This window comes from Thamnophis elegans, chromosome 6 (assembly GCF_009769535.1).
Source record: "Thamnophis elegans isolate rThaEle1 chromosome 6, rThaEle1.pri, whole genome shotgun sequence".
Taxonomy (NCBI): domain Eukaryota; kingdom Metazoa; phylum Chordata; class Lepidosauria; order Squamata; family Colubridae; genus Thamnophis; species Thamnophis elegans.
The window spans coordinates 18,095,207-18,116,385 of NC_045546.1; the positions used below are offsets into that span (position 1 = coordinate 18,095,207).

General features: G+C 41.3%; 1 protein-coding gene across 1 annotated transcript in view; it reads right to left on the reverse strand.

Moving 5' to 3' along the window:
• Positions 1-21,179, reverse strand: part of CWF19L2 (CWF19 like cell cycle control factor 2) — a 93,168-nt gene that overhangs the window by 65,561 nt on the left and 6,428 nt on the right. Inside the window, exons 2-4 of the mRNA XM_032219876.1 lie at positions 10,886-10,996; positions 3,213-3,314; positions 1,818-1,925 (exon numbers count right to left, since the gene is read on the reverse strand). Of these exons, the coding sequence (XP_032075767.1) occupies positions 1,818-1,925; positions 3,213-3,314; positions 10,886-10,996 (321 nt within the window). The remainder of the gene's footprint in view (positions 1-1,817; positions 1,926-3,212; positions 3,315-10,885; positions 10,997-21,179) is intronic.

The window sequence follows — 21,179 nt, forward strand, 5'->3', positions numbered from 1 at the left end:
CCGTCATTTTTTTAAATCCCATACATATGTTTTATAGAACATGCATTTTAAGTCATGACAATAGATCATAAGAGAATAGGAATACATGCAAATGTATACGAAAATTGGGAATTTATTTCTCTGTTAAAGAGTCTCATATTTTGACAATTTTACAAGATGATGAAACATTGGTGGTACACAATCCGCACCATTTCATTTACCTGCTTTATTCAACCGGGCATCATGAGGCAGGTGCATTATATACTTCTTACAATATTTAGCTGCTCAAGCTGTCCAGATGTCAGATGAACCGTTAAGATGAATTCAATAACTGTACACATTTGTTTGTGGCCCAGTTTGGCTATTCAGAATAGTATTCTGGCACATCAAGGGCCATGTTGAAAGCCTTTCAAGAAGAAAAGCCTTTCCACCTGCATTTAACGAACATAGGCCACACTTTGGAGGACAACAAAATCCATATTTTGGACAGAGAGGATGGCTAGTTTGAAAGAGGAGTTAAAGAGGCCATCTATGTCAAAATTGAACAACCCTCTGTCAACAGAGGGGGAGGGATACAACACCGCCTATCTCCAGTCTACAACACAGTCCTTTCAACAATTCCAAGAAGGCTCCACACCAATTTGCACTACTCAGGTGAGCCTGATGACACAGATAAACCTGACCTTAACGATCTGCTAAAAGAATGAAAATGACCAGCTGTCTGCAAGGAGTATAAATCCTTCCATTCCCCACCATCCGGTCAGAGCTGAAGAAGCTTCTTGGATGAGAAACGAAACATCTTCAAAGAAAAACCAGAAAGTCCAGTTGCCTCTTGAAAAAAGCACACTTGGGACAACTGGATGACTGAGAATCTCCATAGACTTTCAAGAAAAACAATTTTCCAGAACCACTGGAAATTAAAATAATATGAGAAAATATTCACGACCCACAAAAAGAGAATAATTAAAAGATCTGACCCCATTATTATAATTAATAACTCTCATTCCCAAAAGTATTAAAATAGTTGGCAACCACAATCCACAATAAACATTAAAGCACTATAATGTCAGCAATTCATGCAATTCTTTGAAATGAACTCAATCTATTTGCAGTTTTGGCCAAGCCATACATGTACTCTTGCCTTCAGAAATCCTGCAAGGGCAGCTAAGTACACAGGACTCAGCACTGACCCAGCAACAGTGAAAAATATTTCTTTTACAGGAAAAGAGTCAGCCTTAAATTTCCCCAAAAGCCTTGTAAAAATGTTTTGTGAACGGTACTTTTTAAAGGGATAAGCTAATTTTAAAAAATGATTGGTAAGCATATTAATGTAGGCTCACAACTGATTTTAGTGATATTTTAAGATGTGTTACTAACCCCAAATCATTCCTGAAAAGGAGCCAGAAATAAAATACAGTTTTTAAAAAATCTGCCTCTACACCAATGGTAGACAACCTGGTCCCAACCGCCCACTGGTGGGCGTTCCAGCTTTCATGGTGGGCGGTAGGGGTTTGCTATAACTCTGCTTTATAAATTTTATAAAGTAAAGTTACTTCCCTACTTTATAAATCACTATTACTGTGGAACCGGTGGGTGGTTAGAAAATTTTACTACTAACGGAGATACAAAAGTGGGCAGTAGGTATAAAAAGGTTGACTACCCCCTGCTCTACACTGAATCACCGAAGGCTTTCCCAAATGCTTCTGCCACTGTGTGAAGAAGCAGCTCCAATGGTGGAATGCTCATCCTAAAAAAACCTTGCCTATTGTTTAATGTAAAATGTTTGCACAATTGTAAAATGTTAAGCACAATTCCCATCTGCAAAAAGGATAGCTTACCTGAATTGGTGTAGGGTTTTCCACTGTTTCTTCTTCTGATTGTTCTTTCTTTGCCTTCCAAGCCTGCTCAGTGCTAGAAGACGCTTCCACCCATTCTTCTGAAGAACCCTAAGAACATATTTTCAAACAATCTTATGGGTTTTAGAGGATTGTAGAGGTCTTTAAAGCTCAATGAAACAATGTAAAAGTCATTTAAAAATCTATTTCCTTTTCTATACGAAAAAGAGAGTTCTCATAGCTATCCAGAAAGAGGGAATAAAGGGACTAGTATAACATTATAATAGACTTATTGGCGACTGCAGCTCTTTAAATGTATTTATAAGAATTGGCCAATCAGATAAAAAGTAACTAAGTACAACTGATATTTATTGCAGTCACTTTGCCCCACTGAAAATAGGCTACCAATTTGTTCCCTTGGGTATTATTATTCATAATGGGCTACATAAAAAGACAGGTTGTTAACTCTCAAAAGACTTTTCAAAGGAATTACTTTTGCAGTTTTCCTGTTATAAAGGGCCACTTAAAAAGCTAAAATAAAGCCAGCACATTTTCACAGTTGGAAGTCATGCGATCGGCAGAACTTATGGGAAATGATGAGAAGAAGCAACAATGTAGCCTATGCACAATAATACAATTAGAAGGAAAAATCCAAAGTGCAGACAACGTATTGTTAACGGCACTTGCTTCAAGTGAAATAATCGACCTCGATCATAAGCAAATCTGTAAATTAAGAAAAGGCATGCAGCCACCAGATATAAAACACTGCTTTGTTATCAAACCAGCTAATCCAACTGCGTGTCAGGGACTTGAAATCCAATACTATCTGAAGGTTACTATATTAGAGAAGGCTGGGAGATTTTCTACCCTTGGAGAATCTTAAGCTAAATTCGTAAAATTGTGCAGAGCATATCCAGTAATAATGTAGAATAGAGTCCAAATAACATTGCTGTCAAGTATTGCAATGAACAGCATCAATAGAAGCAATAACGAGATAAGCAACTTCATATTTAACATTTCAAGCAGGCCAATATTCTGTATGCTGTGTCTAATGATGCATTATTACCCATACTGAATGCATTTTTCTCACTATGAGAAAAAAAACCCAGCAGCTGAAATCTGGCTCTTTCTACAATGTACTTTCTATTTCTTCCATATTACATCAGTTGTATGCTTCAAAATGAATGTTCATTTCACTATCTGTTCAGCTCTTAATACAGGTGGAATTTTCTTCCTCTGACCTAATGGTCTATTTGCATGCTTATCATTTTTTTAAAAAAAAATACTGATAAATTAAATTAAATTCCAGGATATTGACCAAACTAAGGCCTAGGTAGAATCACTAATATAGGTAACAAATAACTTTCTCTAACTGGCGACTTGGATTTTAAAACTTACAGAGCTAGAATCAGATGAATCGTCAGTTTTTTCTCTTGTTATCTTTTTCTTCTTCTTTTTCCTTTTATGTTTTTTTGAATGCTTCTTTGTAACAGCATGTTCCTACAAAAAGCAACATTTGTATCAATCTGACAAGCCACATACTGTAACTATAATTAGGAAATTGCACGGTATTTTATCATTTTTAAATCACCACCCTGCTAAAAAACGTCCCAGGATACTTTGTTCTTAATGATTTATTTTATTATATATGACACCCAAAGCTTCATGATAGAAAGATACTTAGAAAGATACATATAAAAGATATATTCTACAATAACAGAGTTGATTTTACAAAGCTACAATTATTATTATTGCCAGCCCAATGAAATTTTACTTGACTAAGCAACATGTCTGTTCTTCGTTTGACATCACCATTGTTGATTCAATACACTGACTAATGGCCAAAGTGATACCAAAAGCTAAGTGATAATCTGATTTGACTGGGTATTGATTTATCCCATATTTTATACTCCATCATGGTGTTATACGTTATTTGGGAGAGGAGGGGTGTATGTCCTCCTGAACAGCAAATCAAGTACATCAAGTAATGCAATGGGAAGGAGGCAGTCATAGCTTGATAATGATCTTAGATAAAAGAAGAGGTCAACATAGCAATAGCAATAGCACTTAGACTTATATACCGCTTCACAATGCTTTACAACCCTCTCTAAGCGGTTTACAGAGTCAGCATATTGCTGACTCTGGGTTCTCATTTTACCGACCTCAGAAGGATGGAAGGCTGAGTCAACCTTGAGCCTGGTGAGATTCAATCTGCCAAACTGTTGGCAGCTGGCAAGTAGCCTGCAGTACTGCACTGTAACCACTGCGCCACCGCAGCTCATAACTTTGCAACATAATTTTGCTTTGGCAAATGTATCTCATCTTTGTTTCTTCCACTTCTGTCTGTCACAGCCAAATAGAATTGAACTGTTTATGGTTATTACCAAGATAAATCTGGTCAGGTTGCTCCTGGCTGCAGATATGCAATAGAACTGTGATGGTGAACCTATGGCACGCATGCCACAGGTGGCACGCGGAGCCACTTCTTAGGGCACGTGAGGTGTCGCCCTGTCAGTTCCAGCGTGCATGCACGCGCTGGCAAGCTGATTTTGGTCTTCATTTTCAGCCGTTTTTCACCCTCCCGGGGCTTCAGGAGGCTTCCCTGAAGCCTCCAGAGGGAGATAAATGGCCCAACACGCAAACCGGAAGTCAGAAAATGGGCCATTTCCGGCCTCCAGAGGGCCTTGGGGGGAGGCCATTTTCACCCTTCCCAGGCTCCTAGAAAGCCCCTGGAGCCTGAAGAGGTTCACCGAGGAGCTCCAGGAGAAGAAGCGCCGGAGGAGACGCCTAGAGCACTTGTGGAGGTCCGATAAGTCCGAGTCGAACCGAGCAATGTTGACAACTTGCACCAAGGATTACATCAGGGCATTGAGGGCTGCCAAAAGAACACATATCGCCACCTTGGTTGCGTCCGCTGAGTCTCGCCCAGCCGCCCTGTTTAGGATCACCCGCTCCCTCCTAAATAGGAGGGATGTGGTAGACCCCCTACAGGGTAAGGCTGAGGACTACGCCCAGTTCTTAGCGGACAAAGTTGCTCGGTTTCTGTCGGACTTGGACTCCACCGCTGCAGATCCAGCCAGGACACAAGAGGATTACTTGGCAAACCATCTCTGGGTTGAGTTTCAGGATGTTGCCTCTGGGGATGTGGACAAGGCCATTCGAGCTGTGAGTGCCTCCACCTGTATTTTGGACCCGTGTCCCTCCTGGCTGGTTGCCAACAGCAGTGAGGTGACACGTGCCTGGATCCAGGCGGTCGTAACCGCCTCCCTTCGGGAGGGGCACTTCCCCGCCGCACTTAAAACGGCGGTGGTGAGACCCCTCCTGAAGAAACCATCCTTGGATCCAGCCATTTTAAATAATTACCGTCCTGTCTCCAACCTCCCCTTTGTTGGGAAGGTTGTTGAGAAGGTGGTGGCCTTCCAGCTTCAACGGGCCTTGGAGGAAGCTAGTTACCTTGACCCCTTCCAGTCTGGCTTCAGACCCGGTTACAGCACAGAAACCGCTTTGGTCGCATTGACCGATGATCTCTGGAGGGCCAGAGATGGAGGCCATGCGTCCATCCTGGTTCTCCTTGACCTCTCGGCGGCTTTCGATACCATCGACCATGGTATCCTTCTGCAACGACTGCGGGAGGTGGGGGTGGGAGGCACTGTTTTGCAGTGGTTCTCCTCCTACCTCTCGGACAGGTCGCAGTCAGTGTTGGTCGGGGGGCAGAGATCGTCCCTGAGGCCCCTAAAATATGGGGTGCCGCAGGGTTCGGTCTTATCCCCCCTACTATTTAACATATACATGAAACCGCTGGGCGAGATCATTCGGAGGCACGGGATAAAATACCATCAATATGCGGACGATACGCAATTGTATCTGTCCGCCCCGTGCCAACTCAATGAAGCGGTGGACGTGATGAACCGGGGTCTTGAGGCCGTTAAGAACTGGATGAGTGCTAACAAACTGGTACTCAACCCGGACAAGACCGAGTGGCTGTTGTGTTTCCCTCCCAACAATTTGGCCAATGTTCCATCTATCAGGCTGGGGGGTCAAATTTTATACCCCTCAGATAGGGTTCGTAACTTAGGAGTCCTCCTGGACCCACAGCTGACTCTCGACCATCATTTGTCAGCTGTGACCAGGGGGGCATTTGCCCAGGTTTGCCTGGTCCGCCAGTTACGACCCTACCTGAACCGGGAGGCTCTCGCAACAGTCACTCGAGCCCTTGTGATCTCTAGGCTGGAATACTGCAATGTGCTCTACATGGGGCTGCTCTTGAGGTGCATCCGGCGATTGCAGTTAGTTCAGAATGCGGCGCGCGAGTGATAGTGGGCGCACCGCGGTTCGCCCACATAACACCCATCCTCCGCGAGCTGCACTGGCTACCTGTTGATCTCCGGGTGCGCTTCAGGGTGTTGTTGACCACCTTTAAAGCCCTTCATGGTAGTGGATCTGAGTACTTGAGAGACCGCCTTCTGCCGATTACCTCCCTTCGACCGATAAGATCGCACAGACTGGGCCTCCTCCGAATTCCATCCGCCAGTCAATGCCGACTGGCGACTACACGGAGGAGAGCCTTTTCTGTTGCAGCTCCGACCCTGTGGAACGACCTCCCCGTCGAGATACGCACCCTCACCACCGTCCAGGCCTTCCGCACAGCCCTCAAGACCTGGCTATCCCAACAGGCCTGGGGATAAGCTTCTAATTTGCCCCACCCGAGTGTTGAGTGTTGAATGCAAGTTGTGTTTTATTATTTTACTTTGTTCACATATTGTTTATTTTTGAATTGCACCCCCTTCCTAATGATTGTAAGCCGCCCTGAGTCCCCTCAGGGAAAAGGGCGGCCTATAAATCCTAATAAACTATAAACTATAAACTAAACTAAGAGGGCAAAAAATGGGTTCAACGTGACATCGTGCACCAAAAGCGAGGGAGGGAGGGGGTCAGGCATGCATGCACGGGAGGGGGGTCGTACACATGCATGGGGGTCACACTCATGCATGTGGGTCGCATGCATGCACAGGGGGAGGGCACATAGAATTATGGGTGTGGGCACACACGTACATGCCCTCGCCGCACTCTCCCGGCTTTTAGCACCAGATGTCAAAAAGGTTAGCCATCACTGCACTAGAACTAGGAATCACAACCATGAGTATATGCAGCCCTCGGGAGAGAGAGGGTGGCTGTAACCACAGACAGAAAAGCTCTGGATAACCACTTTCACTATTTGCAACTGGATTTCTTTCAGGTAACCCTTCATTTTCTGCTCAGGGCCTTTCTGATGCTTTTCTTCATTTTTCCTTCTTTATCAGCACCAACCACCAGTGAACTGGGAAATGTTATGTAGAACCGTGGACAATTATATAACATTCATCATAATGTTTTAAGACAAATGACTGAAGCAGCACAGAAGCATTTGAGATAAAGACAAGGCATAATTTTCTACTCTTCTTTTTCAGATGAGTGCTTGTGAGATTTTTTTTCCCTTTATTATATCAGTGAATATTTTTCATTTTTTCCTCCACTATGCCTCCACTACACTTTCCGCTTCTGTATTTATCTTTTTTAGAGAATGACATTCAACAGTTTATGGAGAGCAATCTTTATATTATTTCCCATTCTGATTATTTATCATCCTTTCTTTTTCTTGTCTTATATTGAAGGATTGGTGAACTGTTTTGTTTTTAAACTCTGGACTCTTTTAAGTATGCTTGCAAAGAAGCAAGCTTGGATTATCCTTTTGCTCATTACCAGCTGTGGTGGCAATGCAGAAGGCCATTGTTATTTTGAGGAGTTTAGTGAGGTATTTTGATTTTTTTCCCTTCGTATTAAGGAAAGTCTAGCAGTTTAGGGGAAAAAAGGGGGATGCAGTGGCTCAGTGGCTAAGATGCCGAGCTTGTCGATCAGAAATGTTGGCAGTTCGGCGGTTCGAATCCCTAGCGTCGCATAACAGAGTGAGTTCCTGTTACTTGTTCCAGCTTCTGCCAACCTAGCAGTTCGAAATCATGTAAAAATGCAAGTAGAAAAATAGGAACCACCTTTGGTGGGAAGGTAACTGCGTTCCATGCACCTTTTGTGTTTATAGTCATGCCAGTCACATGACCACAGAGACTTCTTCGGACAGCACTGGCTCCTTGGCTTTGAAATGGAGATGACTACTGCCCCCTAGAGTTGGGAACGACTAGCACATATGTGTGAGGGGAACATTTACCTTACCGTTAGCAGTTTAGGGGTCATTCTGAGCTAGCCTGATTTTCAGTCTTCCTTGCTGAATAAAAGGGGAGTGGGGCTATCCTCATATAGTTTCAAAATTGTGAAAGTCTCAGAGTTTTAATTCCTATCCAGAAGTCGTGTGCTAGTCAAATTCTGGTCTCCTGCAAGACTAGCAGGGTCATGAAGCAGGTTTTGAAACAGATTTTTGGGGGGGTGGGGGGGAAGGTGTTGTGTGGTGGGGAGCTTCTACATGGAACCTAGCATTAGGTACTAGAGAAAATGTCTCCCTTGGGGCATTTCTGCTATTATTAGTAAGGTGCTCCTAGCAGGTTATAAGAGGCAATTTGTTCTTTTGAATCCAAAGACAATACCTCTCCTGCCTCAATACCTCTCCTGGAAAGGCAATAGTTCAAATAACCTGGCCCACGCCATGTTTTGGCTTTATAGCAATAGCAATAGCACTTAGACTTATATACCGCTTTACAGTGGTTTACAGCCCTCTCTAAGCATTTTACAGAGTCAGCATATTGTCCCCCAACAATCTGGGTCCTCATTTTATCCACCTCAGAAGGATGGAAGGCTGAGTCAACCTTGAAGCCTGGAGAGATTTGAACTGCCAAATTGCAGGCAGCAGAAGTAGCCTGCAGTATTGCACTCTAACCACTGCGTCACTGTGGTTCACTTTATAGGTCAGCACCTTGAATTGAAACTAGAAGCACAGTGGCAATCAATGCTGCTCACATAACAGAGGTATAACATGTGCTGGTTGAAGAACCCACGTAACTGCCCACACCACTGCATTTTGAACCAATTATGAATTTCAGATGCTTTTCAAGGATAATCCTTTATAGTATTTTAACATTACATTATAGCATTGCAGTAATCCATTCTGGAAATGATCAGTCTGAGTGACTGAAAGCAAAGGGGGACAACTGGAAATACAATCTGAAACTGACCAAGGTCAACCTAGCCACAACTGCCACTGCTAGTCACTACTTGATTCATGTTCTGGACATCCTTGCAAAATGGATGCTATAGGTCAAGGGTGTCAACCTGGCAGTCCGTGGGCATCACATATAGGCCACGCCTACCCCAGCTCCGCGAAGGGAAAAAACATTGCTATACATCATATGACGGCAATGGTGGGTTTCAAAATTTTTTAGAACTTCTTCTGTGGGCGTGGCCTGCTTTGTGGGAGAGGCTTGCCAGCCATGTGATGAGTAGCTCGGCAGTCATGTGACTGGGTGGGCATGGCCAACTTGTAAAATGTGGTGAAACTCATTTAACAACGCTCTTGCTTAGCAACCAAAATGTTGGCTCAGAAACTCTGGCATTGACGTGTACAAGTCTTAAAACCCTTGCACCCCTAACCCTTTAGAAAAAACGCCCCAGGGATGTTCAAACTTGACAGCTTTAAGACTTTAAGGTTTAGATAGGAGTCTTAGAGGCGGGTGGGATGATTGGTGAGCCAGCCAATCAGTGAGCGGCGGCTGGGGGGGAGGGAGCTGGAACTGGTTCTAAACGGCACGGTAGATTTGTGGAACCTCTTCTAAAGAAGAGGTTAGAACTGGCAGAACCCACCCCTGTGTGATGGCAACATGACACAACGACTTTGACATCTGTGCTATAAGTGTGTGTCTTGGTTCTCCCATGACTACATTATTTTAACAGTTTCTAATTTTCTCTCCTTCCTCTGAACTTACTCCAAAATATTTTGGCTATTCCAATCTTTTCACCTTATTCTCATATGTCAGTATAATGCAGGGCTCCTCACTGGATCCTAACTGGTAGGTATACTTAAGAGATTTCCCAATATCCACCTATCCTTTTGTTCATTTTTTACATTCCTCTAATTCTCACTGATCTTTTAGTTTCTCACTCCTAGGTAACTGTGAGTTCCAGGCCTTTCGGGATGTTGCCAGTGATTCTTCTTTCTTTATATCTTTATAGAAATTTGATGACTTTTAAAAAGGGAATTTAAAATATTTTTAATTTAATTACCGGTTTAGAGGCGGAGGGTTTGACTTTTGCAGATTAATACCTTTGTTAAATCTTTAGGTAAATATCCTCTGCAGTAAATATCCTCTTATTGTTTCAACTGGATTGTGTTGGTCCTTTGGTGCTAATATTTGTTTACTAGATTCAAAGCTAATCTTATTTGGATTATTTGTAATTATTGGTGGCAAGAGGTATTTTGTACAATGCCTTAATAACAACATGTAATAATTATATTGTCATTATCTATGCTGAACTTCAGTTCAACATTTCACAATTATTTCTTCTGTTGGCTTTTGTGTTCCAGAATTTGCTTTTAAATTCATTCAAATTTCTTTCCAAAAACTATTTATTTATTTGTTAACCCAGCAGAACATTGGTTTCCTGGGACTTCAACTGAATTTGGCTTGTACTGCCAATTATCCCATTTTGAAGCACTTGCCTCATTTTGCTTTTTCTATAAATTCATTAAGTTAAAACCTGAAATTTTAGTGAGCATTTATTTAAACTACTTAACAGCTGGTCCTCCTGGATTCTTAAGTTTACCTCAGAGGGTTTTTTCCCCCTCATGATTACAAAAAGATGATGAATGAAAACCATTTCAGTAATGATACTAACAATGCAGTAATTTCCGCAGCATGTAATGTTTCATTAGTTTTTAATTGAATTAAGCAATACTTTGATATTATTTTAAAATGACTGTTACCTGTTGAGCGTAACTAGAATGGAAACAAGTGGGCAAATCTTTTGCTTAGTCACAAATTAAAAATGATTGCAACAGCAGTATCAGCAGAGCCTTTTAAAACATGGTTTGTCCACAGTCCTTAATATATTGGCCATTGCAAATATTTATTAGTTGATATCACAAGACTTGCCTTTTTCATTTCTTCTAAACGCTCGTTCACATCATTCAGCATCCAAGTATCTTCCCCTCGCAATCGCTTCAGTTCCTTGCGTCTTTCATCTTTTTCATAATTAGCTTTTGCCTGAAGTGGAGAAAGAGATATGGATAAATTGCAAATATGTGTATAAAGTAATGCTTAGGCTCTTCAGTGAAATACTCCATTTGGAATAAATCAGTGATGCTCCATTATATCTCAGTGATACTTGATTATGCCAAATCAATGAAGCATAAGACTAGCCAGAGAATTTTAAAAGAAAAAGAATTTTAGTGAGCTTAATTTTGCCACTCAACGCTGTTATAAGATCTGGAAAGTATAATACGCTATGAATGCTGAAGGAAAACAAAATTGAATTTCAAAACCTACAGTAAATCATCCCATTTATCAAAGAATATGTTTATTGAAATCTAAATTTTCACAAGCTAAGACTTAGTCACATACACACACATATAATTGTGGGGTTGTGTTGCTTGGAATGTTAGACTGGCATATTCTTCTTTTCTTTTTACTGTATATTTATTTATCTAATCATATGCATTCCTCCTAAACTATTGGCTATTATTGTTTCCCATAGCCATTGGAAGCAATATCATGACAACCTTATTACTACACTGTTCTAATTGCATTAGCCTCCCTAAAGTATTTATACTTAGGGTTACCTATGCCAACTACAGGGGTGGTATTCACTTTCTTTCCCAACCGGTTCGCAAATGTAACCCCGTCCATGCATGCGTCCAGCCTTTCGCGCATGCACTTTGGATTGAAAACGTGAGTAAATAGAACAGCATAGAGCCAGGGTGGGTGGGCCAGCCCACCTGCGATATTTAAATTTAAAACATTTTCATTATCTTTGCACAATGCAAAGCATATGAAATAGATACTTCTCAAAGCCCTATGCATGTGCAGATGTGAGCTTTGAGAAGAACCCAGTTTTGTGCATATCATCATGTAAAGGTTTAGGGCTAGAATAAATGCTACCCATATATAGTTGCTCAAACATACAGCTCTGTGCTACTGTCTTCTCTCCCCTCCCAAAAAGATAATCAGTGATTTAAAAAAAGTATAGAGCCAGTTTGGTGTAATATAGATTAAGATCTACTTTCCAGTAACTTGGAAGTATCTTTATATCACAGAAAAGTTCTAGTGTTCCAGGCACATGAGGAATGTTTACCGTATATACTCGAGTATAGGCCGACCCGAATATAAGCCGAGGCACCTAATTTTACCACAAAAAACTGGAAAAGTTATTGACTCGAGTATAAGCCTAGGGTGGGAAATGCAGCAGCTACCGGTAAATTTCAAAAATAAAAATAGATACCAATAATGTTTTTGAATATTTATTTCAAAGAAAAACAGTAAACTAGCGGTGTATTCAATGAAATACTTCACTCACCTCATGATGCTGATGTCCCGCTGTGATGATGATGTCCCGTGCAGCCGCGGGAGCGATGTCCCGCCTCCTATGACACACGGCACAGTGATTCCTATCATTGGATCACTGTACCAGAGGAGGTGGGACATCGCTATGTGGCTGCTTGCCATAACAAGGAGGAGGTGGGACATCGTTGCAGAGCGGCAGGAGGGGGAGGAAGGGGAATCGTAAGACAGCCCTGCATTACATTAGAACGTGAGGAGGGGGGATGGTGCGGTGCGCGCTGCGCGGCAAACTGACACAGAGGGAGGGGAAACTCACAGGGGCACTGGGCCATTCACGAGTGTCACCCAGCGGCATGGCCCCGCCCCTTTTTCTCCTCCATTTCGGGCAAATTTTTCACTGACTCGAGTATAAGCCGAGGCGGCTTTTTTCAGCCCAAAAAGTGGGCTGAAAAACTAGGCTTATACTCGAGTATATACAGTAATAAGATGCTCAAATGTAAATATCTGCATATGCTCACATATCCGCAGGAGCATTCAGAAGGAAGGTATCCTGCTTCTTAAAATCTCATGCCCGCACATCAAGGGGCCACATTTCACTGAGTCAACAAATGCAAGCTCTTGAATTATCATTTTCAAAACTGCAACCTGGGCATTCATAACAGAAGGCTGCCCAGCACCATGTCCACCTCTTATTAAAAAGCCACATTGGATTAGTCATTTTATTGTAATTAGCCATAGTTCACATTTACTAGTTAGGAAGCTATAATATTGGCAGATGTCAGATCATACAGTTGACAGCTTGACAGAGTTATGTATTTGAATTTGGAAAATCAGGGGAAACTGTCCATTTCCAAATGCTTCTTGTGCAGAAGGATCCATTTGTGCTGTTCACTCAAATCAAATCTCTGGATATAAGTGTCTACGGTTATCTAGCTCATGACTGTCCCAAAGGTGCTTTTTTTCAAGAGGCAACTGGACTTTCTGGTTTTCTTTGGAGACATTTCACTTCTCATCCAAGAAGCTTCTTCAGCTCTGACTGGATGGTGGGGAATGGAAGGATTTATACTCCTTGCAGACTTTCTTCAAAGAAAAACCAGAAAGTACAGCTGCCTCTTGAAAAAGCTCCTTTGGGACAACTGTGACCTGGACGACTGAGAATCTCCAGACATTTAGCAATACACTTTAAATAGAGCTAACAAAAACAAAAACAAATAGTAAAATAGCATTTTTCCTTTTCTACAGTCAATGAAGTTTTAATATCTCTGCAAAGTAAAACTTGTTTTTAACCTCATTTACCAAAGTAATGTAATCAAATATGATACAATTAATTCAACTGTGAATCACAAGTTTCAAATATAATTGATTGATGGGAACTTCCATGGCAGAGACTTTTAAAGAACACTAGGTTTACAAGCCTCACTTTCTAATGACCTTCAGAAATTGCTCATTAATTACTTCTAAGCTAATTAGAAAATGCTGAGTGAATGTGCCTTCAATCTTGAACAAAAAAAAATTAATCATAAATTTAAGTATTTAAAGAATCTGAAATAAACAGTAAAAAGCTAAAGAAGATTTTGATCTTAGAAAGTGATAAACTTGGGGTTCAGATAAAATGGGAATGTTGAACTTTTTGTGTATTTTTGGAATTAATTATAAAGAATAAACAACTTCTCAAGGAAAATAGTCAGACCAGGGTACCTGCCAGTCAGCCTCAATGGGCCTCGGCTCTGCTGGACTGAGCCAGATAATGGTGGCTATGTTCGGACCAGGGATCCTGCCTGACAGTTCGCTTTCCCTGTGAACACTGGAGGAAGCCAATTGTTTTCCTCTGTTGCCAAGTGTGAATCCAAGGAAGGGAAATTCTGTCTATCTTTGCTCTTTAGTTTTGAAGACTGAGTCAAAAACTGGGAACACAGATGTGAGAGGTGTGGCTACAAAAGATTGACAGACTCAGTCTAATGAGCAGCAAGGCAGAGTTAACCCATTCCTTGGATTCTCCTCAGCACACTGGAAAATATATTGATTTGGTTTTACAAGACAAAAGGAAGATAAGCAATTTCATGATTTCAAAAAGTGGACACAAGAGGGGATTGAAGTGTTTACATGGGGGAAAGACTTACAAGCCTGTAAAATGTTGCAAAACACTGCAACAACAAAAATACTAAAGGAGAATTTTGAAGAATGGAACTCAGAAAATAGTAGTCACAATATCAACAATGTCAGTAATGATGTCTATGTCCAAAAGATGTTGTTGAAGAAATAACAGATGTAGGACACATTTTATTGGACACGTATTGATAGCAATAGCAATAGCAGTTAGACTTATATACCGCTTCATAGGGCTTTCAGCCCTCTCTAAGCGGTTTACAGAGTCAGCATATCGCCCCCAACAACAACAATCCGGGTCCTCATTTCACCCACCTCGGAAGGATGGAAGGCTGAGTCAACCTTGAGCCGGTGAGATTTGAACAGCCGAACTGCAGAACTGCAGTCAGCTGAAGTAGCCTGCAGTGCTGCACTCTAACCACTGTGCCACCTCGGCTCTGTATTGAAAGCAAATGGTATTGGATGTGGGTTTACAACTGACAAGCCGAGAGAATGACTTACAAAAGGAAGTTTCACATGATCTATGAAATAAAGTAATTAAGGTTTTAAATTTTAAAAGGAAAATACAAATGACAAACCAAGAGAGTGACCTGAATCACTTTTGCTATTGGATTTTCCTATTGGATTGTTAAAGCCTTGGAGAATTCTGGCAATGGGAATAAGAAAAAACAAAGAAAAATCAAACCCTATGACAATATTTGCATGAACTACCTCTTAAGACTATTAATAGTAAAAGAAATATAAAGTTGGTTTATTTGATCAAAGATAAAACAAGTTAGGTTAATTCTGGAAGCCCTTTTGAACTTTCTGACTGCCAATGGAAAATATGTTTTATGGATTTATTTATGGATAACAGAGAGGATATGGGTTGAAGAAATAAACATTTGTAATCTTAAAAGGGGTGAAGAGTTTACACTCACTCTGTTTAAAGGTGATAAATTTGGAAGTCACTTTATACATTTCTTTTTTATTACATTCTTACCTTTTCTTCTCTTTTGTTACACTTTTTATTCCTTTCTATTCTCTTTCTTGCCTTAAACCACTAAGTTTAGTTTGTATTGGATTTTACCATTAAAATCCTTAATTAAAAAATTACATATATATCAATAAATAAATGGCACTATTTTCTATAAAATGAATATAACAATCAAAATGAAATAAATATTAGTTGTGTCACAGAAGGAATGATAGCTCCACAGATGCACCTCTGACATCCCCTCAGGTGCCACTACTATTTTTCAAAAAATGTCCCAGAATTTGCAGTTCTCCTAAACTAGTTTCTATTTTGATGACTGCCACAAATCAGTGAGCAGAACACAAATAAGTCTTGTCACTCTCATTTTCACGTATTTCTATACTTCTCTTCATAAGGACAGAGACCCTGTTCTAAATAAGTTTTCCATAATTCCCTCTGGCAGTCAGCACTGAGGGATAAGTATAGTAGCAAGACATCCATTTAGCAATGTCCTTCAATGTTTGGCCCACTATACTCTTCCATTTATTAGATATGATGATGGTTTCAACTTAAAAATTTAAATAGTTGTTTTCTATCCTACCAAAATAACCAAACAAATACAGTATATGTTATGTGATTGTAAGACTTTGGCTGATGATAGACATCCTTAACTCGAATTGTGATATTCTGACCATGCATGTCTCTATACATTATTCATAGTTTTCATTCCTGCCTAGCAACAGAAAATAATGAAACTCCAGATTGTCTGCCATTTTGCATAAAGTAGATAACACACCCCAAAAAGCCACCAGCTCCCAAAGTTCACAAACATTTTGTTTCAGATACCATGATCTGCTCTCTTTTTAGTCAACAACAGATATGTGAGATTAAGGCTAATAGAATTATGAATAAACAGCGCTACTTATATTTAATTTCATTAGCTCCTACTGGTGGAATGGTAAAAATCGGACATCACAAAATAAACACAAACCGATAATATACAATTCTTATTCTACCTGCATGCTTCAATGCTACCCAAATCATCTGATAAAGCTGTAATCCAAAACAGATTTAGGAATGAGCCATTTAACCCATTTGAAGCTACATACCGTATATACTCGAGTATAGGCCGAGTTTTTCAGCCCACTTTTTGGGCTGAAAAAAGCTGCCTCGGCTTATACTCGAGTCAGTGAAAAATTTGCCCAAATGGAGGAGAAAAAGGGGCGCCCCTTTTTCTCCTCCATTTCGGGACCCAGTGGAAGTTCTCTGCGCGAGGTGAAATGGCCGGCAGCAGCCTCACTCTCCTGCCGTGGCTTCCGTTTCAGTCGCGCAGAGAACTTCCACTCGCTTCCCGGGCTTGTGTTCTGATGAGGGGGAAAGAGAGGACTTTCCTTACGCCCGCATCAGAGCTGGACGTAAGGACTTTACCCCATTGATGAGGCGGGCGGCGCGGATTGTAGCAAGGACGGCCGCCGATCGCAGCCTGGCTGCGCTGGCGGGGACGGGCGGGGCGGGGTGGGATGAGACTCCCCACTCGCCAAGATGGTAGGACTCCAAGTCCCATCCCCTCCACCCGTCCCCACCAGCGCAGCCCCTGCCGCATCAGCCGGAATCTAATTTCCCCCTCATCAGAGCTCGGCGCGGATTGTAGCAAGGACGGCCGCCAATCGCAGCCCGATTGCGCCAGGGGGTTCCGCTGGTTGAAAGAAAGTCCTTCTTTGCACCAAGCGCTTTTCCCTCCCAACTAATTATAACTAATTATATTAATTAGATAGATCAGTGTTTCTCCACCTTGAAGACTTGAAAATATGTGGACTTCAACTCCCAGAATTCTGGGAGTTGAAGTCCACACACTTTCAAGTCTCCAAGGTGGAGAAACACTGAGATAGATGATCCACGGTGTTTATTTTTGGAAAAAAGCGCCTCCTGCTCTGGACTGCCGGGAACGCGATCGCGTCTCTCTCTCTCTCTCTTCCCCCCACCCCCGGCTGTTCCCACCCGGGAATGTTCTGGCGGGCTAGGCGGAGGGTGCGTGTGCGTGCATGTGTGTCAAGGGTGGGGAGGCTAAGAGGGCGAGGTGAGATCCTGGCGGGGACCGCATTTCACCCGCCGAGCTTCCTTTTCCCCCGTCTTTTCCTCCGCTCGCCGACTTCCTTTCTCCCGTGGCTGACAGGTGGGTGGGTTTCCCTCCTCCTCCTCCCTGCTGGACGTGGATCTGCGGCGTGGGTGGCCGTCCTTGTTGCCCGCCGGCAGCAGGTCGCGGCAAAGAGAGGGAGAGGGAGAGAGAAATGCCGCCGCTCCCCGGCTCGCCTCTTTTTCCCGGGATCGCCGTGATGCTTTGAGTTTTCCTTCTGCGGAGGTGGGGTGGAAAGAAGAAGAAGTGGGGCCCTTCCCCGCTTCTTCTCGGACTACCTAAGCGTTGGGTGCGCTGTCCCCATCTGGGAAAGTAGTGCTGACTCATCAGGTGTCTGGGAACGGGTGGGGCTGAGGAGCGGCTGGGGGTGGGGGGTGTTTCACAGAGCGGCTGGGGGTGGGGGGTGTTTTACAAAGGGATGAGGTGGACTGAATTACCCCCTTGTATCTGCTGCCTTGTTTAGTGATTGTTTTGTTTGCAGCTATAATGATGGTGAAAAAGACCTGTAAAGCAAAGGAAAACTGAATAGGATCCTCAGCCCAGTCACAGTTTCATTTAACAACCATTTAATGACCAAGATACTAGTCCCAGTTATGTTCACTAAATAAGGATTATCTGTAAACTGTTCTTTTGGTATCCACGTATGCAAAAGACTGATAGCTGTAGGAGATGACCAAGCTGAGCCCAAGGGAAGGGTCAAACACATCAATGGCCAACGTAATTGTTTCAGGGTTCATTTTATTTACACCAAATATAATTCATTTAAGAAATTGGACAGCACATCCTTTATTAGTTTCAAATTCTTTCTTTAAAGATATCCATGGTGGAATGTAACATGCTGAAAGCAACAGTGGCAATGGGATGCTTTTGTGGCCCTTTGGGATAACCAAGAAATAAGTGTGTGTGTGTGTGTGTGTGTGTGTGTGTGTGTGTGTGTGTGTCAGAGAAGAATTTTTAACACAGGTATGTTGTACATGCATACATTTGGACTTTGCAGAAATCTCCTCTTTTTTAAGTTTTATTTGGCATCATTCAATAGAGCAAAGTCTGAAAATGAAGCTGCATGCTACTGTAGGAGTCCAACAGTTTAGCAAATAAAAAGAGAACTTAGTGTTCCAGGGAGATGAATTTAAACTGCATGGAGATGAGGTGAGTGAAGTATTTCATTGAATACACCGGTATTGTGTGATAATAATTTGTTATCCAGAGCAAATTTTTACAATGGCTACTGTATATTTAATGGGCACAGGCAGGCTGTATATGTTATTCAATGGGCAATGGCAGGCTGTAATTAATGGACACAGGACAGGCTGTATATTCAATGGGCACAGGCAGGACACTGGTAGAATGTATATTATGAGCCTATGAGTTTTGAAGGATTTTAACTCGTGTTTTAGCTTGGTTGCTGAATGAGCTAAGGTTTTTGTACTTTTAAAGTTATTGTTGATACCATATTGTTTTTATTGACCCTCTTTTCCACTTACAGAGCTAGTTTACTGTTTTTCTTTGAAATAAATATTCAAAAACATTATTGGTATCTATTTTTATTTTTGAAATTTACCGGTAGCTGCTGCATTTCCCACCCTAGGCTTATACTCGAGTCAATAACTTTTCCAGTTTTTTGTGGTAAAATTAGGTGCCTCGGCTTATATTCGGATCGACCTATACTCGAGTATATACGGTACTGAAATATCTAACGCTGGAAGAATTAATGAGTTTTCAACCATGAATAAACTTCCCTTATCTTTTGCAACACAAGCTAGGCTTACAATTAACAAATAGAGCAAATGAATACATCCTATTACAATAACTACAACCATAAACGTATTACATATAATAGGATTATGTTTTCTTAATAGCCTTGTTTTCATTTAATGCTATCTTGTGCAAATGAAGGTTTGTGCTCATTAATTTTTGAATACATATTCGAATTTAATAAGAAGATACACAAACATCCAGCTCAAAGAACCACCTTGAGTAGGACGTGAATTATTTTAGAGTTCTTTGCTGTTGATCTATGTAATTTATTAACTGTAGAAAACAGAAGACAAAACAGAAGCTTTTTCTAAACTAGTATTGAAAAAAATTAACCAAAGTTACTAATTACTATCAAACTTAAAACTATTGACCATAATGTAAATATAATGGTGATACGAACAAATTTTTGTTACAACTGTGAATACAACTGTTATTATACGATTACAGATGTTAAAACCGCTAGAAAGGCAATGTAGAATAGAGAACTATAAAAGCTAAATATGTAAGCCGATACAGAAGGCTGTAAAACTACTTTATATTGTTACGCGTGTCTTGTTTTTTTACTGCATTTTTGTTGTCGTTTTTTCTGTTTTTAAAGATTAAAATGTTTAATAAAAACTATTTTGAAAAAATATTAACTGCAAAAAAGCTAATAAACCACTAAGAACATATTTTATATATTATTGTTTACATGTACATAATACTAACATCTACTTAATATTAACTTTAAAATATTAGCTAAAATTGGTATGGTCCTGTTCAGACAACACTTGCTCGATTAGCTAATGACAAATGATAACAGTCCATGAAAGAATAGCATCCATGCAACTCTGAGCTACCCAGTTTATCCATCCAACATTATTCTTTCACCAGGATTTGGTTCATGTTTCCAAAGAAAAGAAACTTCAACATTTCATTAGCTATATAGAAACAACCAGACTAGAGTAAAACCTTTTTCATTTACCTTTCCATTTTAACCTTCAAGAATAAATTTATCAGGCAATGCCAGCAATTATCTTGAGGTTACATCTGGACTGATTTAGGGTTAATTTGAAGCGACTTACATCATTTCTGGTACGTGTTAGATAATTGCTTCTTGATTCCAAAGTATAGTAAATATATATCTATTGATTGGAACACAAGTAATAAAGATTTACTCAACTACATACAAATCCACTATAAGGCAAAGATCAGTTTTGTCCAAATGTGTGTCCCTCTTCCAATATTTTAGAGTCACAACTGACATTATTCCCTATCACATCAACAGATAGCTAAGACAACTTGAAGTTTGAAGAATAGCAGATTGAAAATTGGTATGTGAAGGATAACAGGTTGGAGAAAACTGGCATTTTAGAAGTACAGTTATTTATAATTTATTTATAAAATTTATTGATTGCCATCTTACCATAGAGCCTTGATGGCAAGCCTACGGAACGTGTGCCCGAAGTGGCACACAGAGCCATGTCACCTAGCACACGTGGCATCGCCCATTCCCCTTCTGGGTTTCTGGCGGGCATGCGTGTGCGACGATCAGCTGGCCTTTGTGTGTGCGGCAGAGCCGGAAACTGGAAGAGTTGGTCTTCAGTTTTCCAGCATGAGCACCAGCCAGCTGATTGTCGCGTGGGCATGTGCACCAATAACCAGTAACCAGAAGACTAGCTATTATGGAATGCCAGATGTATCTTCCCTAGCAGTCGGAGCAATTTTAACTACACCATGACTGGGTTGATGGTCTTTACTATGGGGAATAGTCCCACAAACTATGGCCCGAGTTTCCTACTGGGGCGTATTTTGTGGAGAGTTAGACCTTCTCCCCCAACTGGAATGGCCTACGTGTGCTAAAAACTGGAAGTTCATTTTCCAGCGAGTACATGCCCCCTGGGCAGCTTCTCTTCTGAGTTGTGGCCGAGATAAGCATGCGCATGCACCAGTGGTGG